General features: G+C 38.4%; 2 protein-coding genes across 3 annotated transcripts; both read right to left on the reverse strand.

Annotated features, from left to right (window-relative positions):
- Positions 1-910: 910 nt before the first annotated feature.
- On the reverse strand, positions 911-8,593 carry LOC117639034 (striatin-3). The gene is made up of 13 exons (XM_034374388.1): positions 8,169-8,593; positions 7,182-7,285; positions 6,945-7,109; positions 6,693-6,867; positions 6,417-6,596; positions 6,222-6,345; positions 5,993-6,132; positions 5,729-5,904; positions 5,287-5,456; positions 5,012-5,179; positions 4,795-4,925; positions 4,475-4,679; positions 911-4,386 (listed from the first exon to the last, which is right to left on the reverse strand). The coding sequence occupies exons 1-13, from the start codon at positions 8,397-8,399 to the stop codon at positions 4,217-4,219; spliced, it is 2,139 nt and encodes a 712-aa protein (XP_034230279.1). The 5' UTR covers positions 8,400-8,593; the 3' UTR covers positions 911-4,216.
- Positions 8,594-9,056: 463 nt separating this feature from the next.
- LOC117639044 (barrier-to-autointegration factor) lies at positions 9,057-10,183 on the reverse strand. Of its 2 annotated transcripts, none has more exons than XM_034374399.1 (3): positions 10,028-10,183; positions 9,450-9,586; positions 9,057-9,367 (listed from the first exon to the last, which is right to left on the reverse strand). In XM_034374399.1, exons 2-3 carry the CDS (start codon positions 9,573-9,575, stop codon positions 9,221-9,223), a joined length of 273 nt encoding a protein of 90 aa, XP_034230290.1. In that variant the 5' UTR covers positions 9,576-9,586; positions 10,028-10,183; the 3' UTR covers positions 9,057-9,220. The 2 variants fall into 2 exon arrangements, with proteins under 2 accessions (XP_034230290.1, XP_034230291.1); XM_034374400.1 differs by lacking the exon at positions 10,028-10,183 and adding an exon at positions 9,756-9,995.
- Between the last annotated feature and the right edge of the window lie 99 nt (positions 10,184-10,282).

Genomic DNA, 10,282 nt, shown 5'->3' on the forward strand with positions numbered 1-10,282 from the left:
GCCAAGTTCGTAGAAGGCAATTAAAATAGGCTTTTGTTTTAAAGGTTCAATTGGAGTATGTTGTGCGGGAGCACTCCCCGATGACTCCCGAAACTTTCAAGGACCATTTCGACCCTAAACAGTCTTTCTCGAGCGAAACAATTAATTTGAGCATGCGCCGGAAAGTTGGGCAACCCGTCATCCACAGCCTCTTCACGGCACCAGAGCTCAACTAGCGTCATGGGAGAAGTCATTTTCTCACCAAACAGATTGTGTCAAAGACCATTGCGCACCGGGTATCTCTTTCTCAGACGCATAGCAACGTTACATATCAATTTCAGACAAATTTGAAGAGGTCGACCATTTTCGTTGATCATGGTTTTTTACCGTTTTCAGCCAAAAATTTAAAATGGCCCAAACTGGAGTATGTTGTGCTGGAGCACTTCCTCATGACTCCTGACACTATTTCGAGGACCATGTCGGCCCTAAACAGTCTTTTTCTAGCGAAACTCTGGAATTAGTTGAGTATGCGCTGCAAAGGAAGGCAACCCGTCGCGTCGTCGACCGCGCCACGAACGTATACCACCCTTTTGGCGTCAGTGGGAAAACATGCAAAAAAGACACCAGAAAATAGGCACGCCTGGGAGTCGAACCCTTATCATTTTTCACGGTGGCCGCTCTCTCTGCGCTCGGAGCCACTTTCACACACACACGCCCTGAGCTAGTCCTCTCAATTTTTGCCGCCTGTTCAGAGCACGGCGCCGTGAGGGTAGACTCAGGTAGACCGCCGCGCTGCCTCGGCTTGCTGAGCACATGAAAGGCTGAGCCGAGTTGAAAGGGAGTTTCTAACGGTGGCGGGTGGGTCGGCCCTTGTAATGACTATTGTGGAGGGATACCGAGAGGGAATTACTAAAATAAGATAGGAAAGAAATAGGGATGAAAAAGCAAAATTTATTCAAAAATTAAAAGAAGCATATGAAAATTAAATAAGTAGATAATACAGTTCCATAATAATAATACTTAGCAACTAGATCGTAGTCCTCCTGTACATACAATAATTTACATGATACACAACTCAAGTTATAAGAAATTTATGTGTTTCCTCACATCATCACTTCATTCCAGTGGAGACTACCATGCACTCTGGTGTTAGAAGTATTTCGTTTGCTACCAAACTTTACATAAATCCATTGTTTCTATACAAGGGTGTATAATATATATTTATATATGTATATATAGCATTGTCATACAACTACCACAGACCTTCATTAAACAGGCATCAACCAAAGTTTGATTCGGGAATATATAGAATGTGACAATATCAGAAAGAAAACTTAACCATAGCTCTAAGTTCAAACATAACAAACAAAAAAAAAAAAAAAGGATTTACACTAGACTTTGATTCAGCTAAATAGGGCAAGTTTTGACATCATCAAGAGGAACAAGTCGGATTGAGAAATGTCAGTAAATCAGTCTAATCACTTTTGCAAAAGATCCACTGTTAACAATTAGTTGTACCCCTCTTAAATTTTGAAATTTCACAACCTGTGACTAATTTTTTTTTAACAAAAGGGCCAAACAATAATTTTCTACACCTAATAGGAGAGAGAACTTCCTCAGGCATGGGAAGAGATTCCATTTCTCAAGTAGTTGTTCAAAAAAAAAAAGGGGTAGACTGAAAGAAATTAAGTGCAGAGACATTTGCTGAAATACCAGTCTGTAATTATGTCCATTTGAAGCAAATTATCAGCACTTTCTACATGGACCCTGAAGGTTTTAAATGGATTGCTGAACAAAAATTGTCATTAGAATTAATATGTAAATAAGTTCACTTTGAGGCCAGGTTTTATGTCTCTGTGAAATGGTAGATAAGGGTATAAATTTAAAATAAAGACTTAAGGGTAACTCTAAAAATTATTATTCCCTTACAGATTACATCATATCAGTTTGAATTGTAGGTGGTACACTGTTACACCCACCAATGCCACACAGAGATGCATTCAATACATGTGATATGACAGTAAGTTACCTTACCAACCTTATTTAAGTGCCATCTGAAGATCAATATTCAAAGAAACCAAATGCCTCATAAGAGCAAATGATAACTATATATGCAATATTAATCCATTTTAATTTTTTTTGTGATTTTCAAATAGTGCATCATGCATAAGTTAACATTACTCATAACTAATAGTTTGGGGGAAGTATGGCACAACATTTAGAAAAGAAGAGAACAGGAAGATACACTATTTAAAAATACCTGCTGTCTTTTCTACAGTGACTGATTTTCATGATTGGTCAGCAAACTGCTAGCTTTCGGGAAACAGTTTTATGGTATATTTGTATCAAAGAGTTTAGCAACATTGTTTAAAGGTCACAGCATATGTTTGTGTCAGTCAGAAATAAAATAAGCACAAAATGTTCTCAAATAATATATAGTTATAAGGGTAATGGAATTGTCCATAACTGGGAGATTCCAGCAAATTGATTTTGGTAAATGCAGAGGTTACTATTCTTTATGCCACTGAAGGCAAAGTAAGCTCGACTGAAATTTAAAACAAGAAATGTTCGCTGACTAGACAATTTGGTAGACCACTTTCTCACAGCACTCGTGAATTTCAGGTTTGAGACACTGATAATAAAGCTTCACCCTTGGGCCAAAGGAAATGGGTACTTCTATTTCATTAAATGCAAACAAAATCACCAAGAACTTGAGTGAAGCACACATTAGCCTGAATCGAAATCAATGATAAAGGATACCTAAAGCTTCGATTAATGGTTTTCTTACCATAAATTTTAAGGTATTCTCGGAACTGTCAAACCATTTACTCAATATTTCTCTCTCTAATCTATAACATTGCTGATTTATTAGGGATGTAAGAATGCCCTGGATACAATACAACACACACAAGATACAAAAACAATAAAAATTAAAAAATGGGAGGGGCAAGGGAGGTGGGGAGGAAATTACAATATCATCCAGAAGCAAGTCTATGAAATTACAGTTTGTAAAAAGAATCAGGGTTGCGTCTGGAGACATCAACTGACAGTCGACATTAGTGAAAATGTCTCAGGAACCTAAGGAGTAAATTATTCAGTAAAGTCCCATAAAGGAAAAGTGTTATATTAAAGTATTGCATTCACTTCAAAATTCAAGATCAATCTAACATTTTGTATAACAAAGAGTTGCAAACATAATTTAAATGGGCCTCTCATGTAGGGGGAACAAGAAGGGAAAATTGGACAGGTTCATTGCAGAACATATAGAAAATCAAAAAATGAGTGAGGACAGGGTGGGATTCTAAAACGCTGAACCCCGCCACCACTGCAGCACGCCACCACCAAACAGTACCACTTTCCAATTGACAGATACTTTCATACTCAGTCAAAAACTTGCCCAGACCCATATTTACATAAAGATTTAAGTTGTAGTGGTATGACTAGCCATGTATAATACCTTAGGTATGCTTGTAATTGTCTTTATCATAAGCTGAGGTGTTAAAAACTGATGAAACAACCAGTTAAGTAATTAGACAGCTTCAAAGAAACAATTGATTCCCTAGGAAATATAGGCATGCATAACAGACAACTCATGACTTCCATGCATTGAATTCAGCTTGAAGAAGTGATTGACGCATTTAACCCAATAGTCTGTGATTAGAAGGGGTCCATTAAGATTCCTCCGACAAGGATAATTTTATTGTTATTATTTCAGTACAGCTAATGATTTAAAAAAAATTACAGTCCACACCTTTACCCTATCATCAAACAGGGTGAAATCTATTCAAAGAAACATGAAAACCCATTGTCACACTATTTAACAAGCAAAAAAAATCATCACAATTCAAAATAAAGATCTGAGAGCATGTGCTTCCAAATAGGCTGATTTCAGTTTTGAGCAAAAAGACCTAAAAGTTCATTGTAATATTATTTAGGCCCCTTGGCATCTCAGAGTCTCTGAAATGTTTCCCACCAAGGAAATCTAAATAGGAAAATAACTACACTTTTACTTTAAAAATATCTAAACAGCTGTTCCTTCAGTTTATATTAAAAGAATCGTAGGTACATCTCAATATTAAACACCTCACAGCTTGACTAGTTTTGGAGTGGCGGGGTCCTGGCGCATTTGAACATAAGTTTTAGATGCAAATGGATTGAGACAAACATCCATAAGCAACAAAACTGCAAACTCATTTTGTGCAGGCGAACCTTTTTAATTTTATTATCTATTACCAGCTCACCCAAACACTTTAGCAAGGGCATCAGATCCCGCACTTGCTATGTATGGTCGAGATGGATGGAAGGCTACATCCAGAATACTTTCATCAAACTTCTTCCTGTGAGCAGTTATCTCTTGTACACAAGTTTTGTTATCAACATTCCAAAGTCTGATACTACAGTCATGACCTACAAATAATTTAAAAAAGGATTAGTAACAGAGAATTTGGTTTGAAATAACTAAGAAGATAATTCAGAGACAAAAAAAAACACATACTTCCAGATAGAAGGTATAGACCATTGGGATCGACTGCCAGGCTGGTAACAGCATCTAGATGAGCAACCATAGAATGGACAAGCTTCCCTGAAGTGTTGTCATAGAATCGAATATGGCGGTCATCATGTGCAGTGATTGTCAGAGGCAGAGTGGGATGTGCCACCACCCGATTAATTTGTCTCCCGACAACATTGTTGAGAACCTCCTACAAATTACAAAAGTATAAAAATCCAAGCACAATTACAAAAGTTTGAGCAATCTATTGATGCAGAATTGAATCTAATAGTAATAAATCTGAACAACTGATTTAATAGACTTACCTGACTGGATTCAAGCCGTACAACAGGTTTGGCAGTTTCTAGGTCATAAATAACACAGTGGGATGATGAGAAAGCTGCAACCATTCGATTAGGCTCATCTCGAACAAAATCAACAGATGTTGGAATACCATCTGTAAAGAAAGAATGTTGTAACGTTTAGTCAGGTAAACAGAATGCCCATCCATATCATAAAAGATACAAAATGTGAAAAATTTACCTTGTTCAGACGAATACGTAGAAAGAAGGGGGATTTTGCTTTGAGGCGACCACAATTTAACAGTGCCATCGGCTGAACATGACAAAAGCTGTGGTCTTTGCTTGTGTATACTAAGCCCCCAAACCGCATCTGTATGGTCCTCCAAGTTGCACATTAAAACATTGGGATCTGGAAAAAAAAAATTTTTTTAAGGAAATGAGAACATTGCTTTATAAACACTAGTTAAATTTATAAAACACTAGTTAAATGAAAGATTGCATTAAACGCGATTTTACCAAAACTATCATAGGGATCAATGTTAGGATTAGGAAGGTTCCAGCAGAAGATATTTCCATCTACTCCACCACTGTAGCACTGTTCTCCTGTTGAGCTCATGGCTAAACAAAGAACTGGGCCAGTATGGCATCGGAACGTATAGAGGGGTTCAACATCTAATGATGCAGATCTGGAAAAAGAAAAGAAAAAGTAAATTAGAGAAACATTGTCAAACATTAAATGAGGAGAGAACAAGTACAAAGTAGCCTTGATATATTAAAATAACCTGAGAGTAAGGATTGTTTTATACATTGTTAAGACATTAATGTAACGGAATTCCAATTCCAACACTCAATGCTATACATCACTCCATTTTAAAAGACATTTGTTTTTCTCTCTTTCAACGTTCTTTTTTTCCCCCTTGCAAGATTTGACTTTCAACATTGATGAGAAGAAACCTACTTCTTTGCAGGAACAGTCTTCAGAAGGTTCCACAATTTCAAGGTATTGTCTTCACTGGCAGTAATCAATACAGGCTCCACAGGATGAAATGCTAAGGCTCTGACACTGTCGAAATGACTGCGGAGAGTGTATTTGGCATCCCATTGCTTCCGAAACTCCTTTGTTGATGCTAAGGGCTGCAAAACAAGAGGATACAATGACTGAAAAGAGTTTCTAAAGAGCAAAATATTTTAACCAAAGACGATAGAAGTCTCTCACACTTACCCCAAATTGCTCAGCTTCATTGCTAACAGTTAGTTGTGCTAATTCTCCTAGGCCCAGGGTTGAATCAGGGGCTTCTTCGTCCGTGATGAACCCCATCTGCCTTCGGGGACCACCTCCAGACTGAAATCCCATTCCTGATCCTACGGGAAAATACACACATTAATGATAAATATGATTTCGGACTGATTCAGTTGTATTCACCTATTTCTGAATCAACTATAGACCTTACCCCATTCAGCAGATTCCGATTGATGGCGTCCATCAGTATTATCTTCTGTCTCCGTAAGATGTATGAGTTCATTCAACACTATTTGAGCCTCAGCATCAACATCATCACCAAGACCATCATTGCCCTAGGAAGGAAAAAGTAAATAAGTCACACGTCTTAAACAAAAACCATTGCAAATAATGCACATCAATATACCTTTCCTTTCCGTCTCGCTGTTTTGACATCATCTTGATCATCATCACCTTGATCATCTAGATCATCACTCATATCTTCATCATCATCAAGATCTACATCAGCTTGGGCTAGGAATTCAAAGTTTGCCATAACCGCTGCCTCAGTGTCCAAGATCATAGCTTCTGTCAGTGAAGAATGTTGCTGGGAAAGAGAAAAGAAAAACACAAAGTTACTTTAACAGTTACAGCTCGGCACAACATGTTCAAATGATTCCTTATCTCTTAAATGATACAGTACCTGTGATTTTTTGCCTGTTTTAGCTGGTTCATTTCCATTGAGAGTAGTTGAGACGGGTTGGGCATTATTCAGGTTTTCTTCAGCTTCTGCATTGTTGTTCAATCCAAGAAGAGAACGGACACGATTTGACCGTACATCAATAATTGTGTCAGTGTAGCCAATTTCCTGTAAGTATCTACAGGCCAAATAAATGTTACTACCATAAAATCTCAAAAGAAATTCACAGACACTACACAAATAAACAACACGTACTGCCTTAATAGTTGTCGTCCCTGACGCCAACTAATGTTACTGACAGATGTGAAAGGTGACTCTCCATCTACTGGCATTTCTGCCACACCAGGTTCATCAAACACTGGAGGCTTCATGTCACCCTGCTGTAGTTCCGTGCCATACTTCAGTTTGTGGAATTTGGCTCTGAAACAGGTTTTCCAGTTAAATATAGCTGTCTTAAAATTAATGGAGAAACATAACTTATCAATAACCTACCTTTCTTGCTTGAGGACATATTCCAACATCTTGATTCGGCGTACCAGATCATTTTTAAGATTTTCTTGTCCCTTTCGTTCCCCTTGTAAAAATGCTATCCTTGCCTGATAAGGACAGAAAAAATAATTTGAGTTATATAAATATTGAGTATTAAGCATCATACATTGAAGAGTTTGGAAAATTCTGATGGCAAACACGTGCTAACAATGAAAATGTGCATCTAATGCACATGTTGTCCATGCTTTCTTGAGAAAGACTAAGAAATTATTTCTTTCTCTCCAGAAAACGGACTTTAAGGCACATTTGGACAACGACAGTTCCTATCTCCTTCCTTTACTGCACATGACTTGATGGGGGTGCACTGTGTCAACAATCAAAAATTCAAAATCCTTTAAAGATAATAACATTAGAATCCCCTCATAAAGAATATGAGAAGAGTCTGAGTAAAAAAATTAAAACCACTTTTGAAAATCAAGAAAATGACAACAGTAAAACTGCTAATATAAAATATTACGGAGGAACTAAAGCAAAGTATTTACAATAAGTAGCAGTAAGCACTGAGAATAAATTTTGAAAGGATGACAAGTGGCACGAAATGAAGGAAATTACGGACAACAAAATTGAAGGACGGGTGAAGGCCTGACAGGCACTAATCAAGAACAGGGTCTTTGTTGATGTCGGTATAGGTTATCATAGTTTAGACTCAACTAATACAGAACAGAAACGGTACAATACAAGTTTCTTAACCAAAGTAGATTTCAAAGGGACACAAAGAGCCAAATTTACTGCATTCTGTGACGTCAAACATTCAAAAAAAGATCAAAACCAAGTCTGAAAATTTGACTTAAGCCTACATTGAACACCCGATAAGTGGGGCAACCAGAGCCATGGAGCTTGCAGGAAAAGCTTGAAAGAGTTTAAAATGAACCCAAGACCACGCAAGGGTGAAAAACTGTGAAAATTTAAGAGGATTATTGGTATGTTTACCTGTAATTCAGCTCGATCCACCTCCCACTGCGACCGTTCCATCTCGAAGCGAGCCCATTCATGTTGAATAAAATGGAGTATACCGGGTATTGAATACTGAATTCTTTGGTTCCCTTCGTCACTCTGTTTATTCTCAGCGCAAAAGCCACCAGCAGAAGGACCCAGCTGCCCGTTATGGTTTTGTGACGAAGGATCTTCCATTGTAACACCGCTCTGTCCTGGAACCTTCATGACATGTCCGCCATTACTGTGAAACTTTTCGAGCCTAATGTATAACTGAGGACAACAAAGCGACACGTTTTTGCTAAATTATGGGCAACGCGATAAAGAACCAACAGTGTTGTTCCATTAATTAATAATGTATTTTTTAAGAGATGCTGCGACGGTGCTGAAGCAATTTCAAAGAGTATTCTGTTTCGGGATGTGCGGTTCGGACTCCCCTTTGACTCGCGTCGGCCATTCACGACCAATGACGTGTGGTTTAGCAGCGACCCCCAGGAGGAATTCCAGTGGACCCCCATTGGTCAAACCATCAAATGAACAACAGAAACTGTTCGGCTTATGTGGCAGACGGCAGACCTAAAGCCCATTAGTAATCGGCTCAAGTGGTTCTATGCCTGGGCGTTAGTGTGGAGAGGACTGAGAATTAATTCAGTTAAAAACTCAATTTGCTTCACAGTGCCCACTTGTCTCTTTAAATCACATTTCGAGTGTTCACTGATTTCCCACGTCAGAGAAACCGAAACTAAATTAATATGGATTTAATTACAACACTTCATTAAAAATCTTAAAAGAAATTTATTATTGAAAATGACACTGTTGGCATTAACAGAATACATACATATCAGCTCAGCACAACTCAACTAGACATTAATTATTTATAAGTTATATACTATGTGGGCATCATATAACGTTATGGTCAGTGTTCTCAAAGATAGCAGTAGTACATATAAAAAGGCACATCACAGAAAATAAGCACAATAATGTTTAAAGAAAGAAAATAATTCATCTTGGAAATACGTTTTGGATCTGATGCTATTTGAAAAAAAAATTTACAAAAACTCTTCACACCATTCAGAAAGGCATTGGAAACAATCTGACGATTGTTTGGAATTTGCTTGACATGCTTCTTTCATCCAATCTTGGAACAGCTCGCGGTTTTTCTTCAGAACTAAGAATTGTCCAAGGACAACATAGGCCTGAAATCAAAACAAAATATTTAATTGATTTGTTTGAAGACGAACTGTATGAGGTGTATTCAATACATCAGAAGCATCTCACCTTGTCAAAGCCTTGCGCCTCGAGCCGCTTCCCAAGAACTTCACCGACACCTGCCAAGTCTGTGACAGGCTTGTCCCCCATGGGCTCAGATGTGAAGTTTTTGAGTTTCTGTGATGTCGACGACATGATGATGTATGCTGAAACAACATGACGCATAACATTAAAGTCTTGCAGTGACATTTTACTCCCAAGTATGAATGGACTCCACATAAACAGACGCAAAATGGCAGCGAATTTTTCTCATGGAACATTTAATTTGACCAATTACTATTTGGCAGTATAACAATGCCTGACCATTGCCATTACCTAGCACAATGTGACCGATAACCTCAACTACCAAAACCACAGTAGCACAAATGGCTTTTTTTTCAGGTGGGCAAAAGTTTCAAAGACACCGAACAAGTTGCAGATACACAAAGGAACTGACATTAAAACAATTATCAAAAGAGTTGGCTAGAAAAATACGCGTAGAAATACGACAATGGCCTGGAAGCCCAAACGGCCACTGATCCGAAGATAGACGCACAGCGTGACAAGTACAACCGGTACGCGAAATCGCAAATCGCTGGTTAACTCACAGAAAAGCTAAAAGCCGTCAGTGGCGTCAAATCAAGGGGACTGAGTGCAGATTGCGCAATCCAGGAGGAAACGCAGACCACTTGACGTTCGTGCGGGGCGACGGCGACGACAAACACCAACACCAACAACAAAATCCTTTTTTGGCGGGCTAATCGAATCGAACGGATGCTGGTCGAGACGATACTATCGAAACAATTGACTTCGGAAGGAAAGGCGGGACAAACGAACAGAGAACCCAACGGGGAAGTACCTGC

The sequence above is a fragment of the Thrips palmi genome, unplaced genomic scaffold, assembly GCF_012932325.1.
Source record: "Thrips palmi isolate BJ-2018 unplaced genomic scaffold, TpBJ-2018v1 HiC_scaffold_10, whole genome shotgun sequence".
NCBI classification, from domain to species: domain Eukaryota; kingdom Metazoa; phylum Arthropoda; class Insecta; order Thysanoptera; family Thripidae; genus Thrips; species Thrips palmi.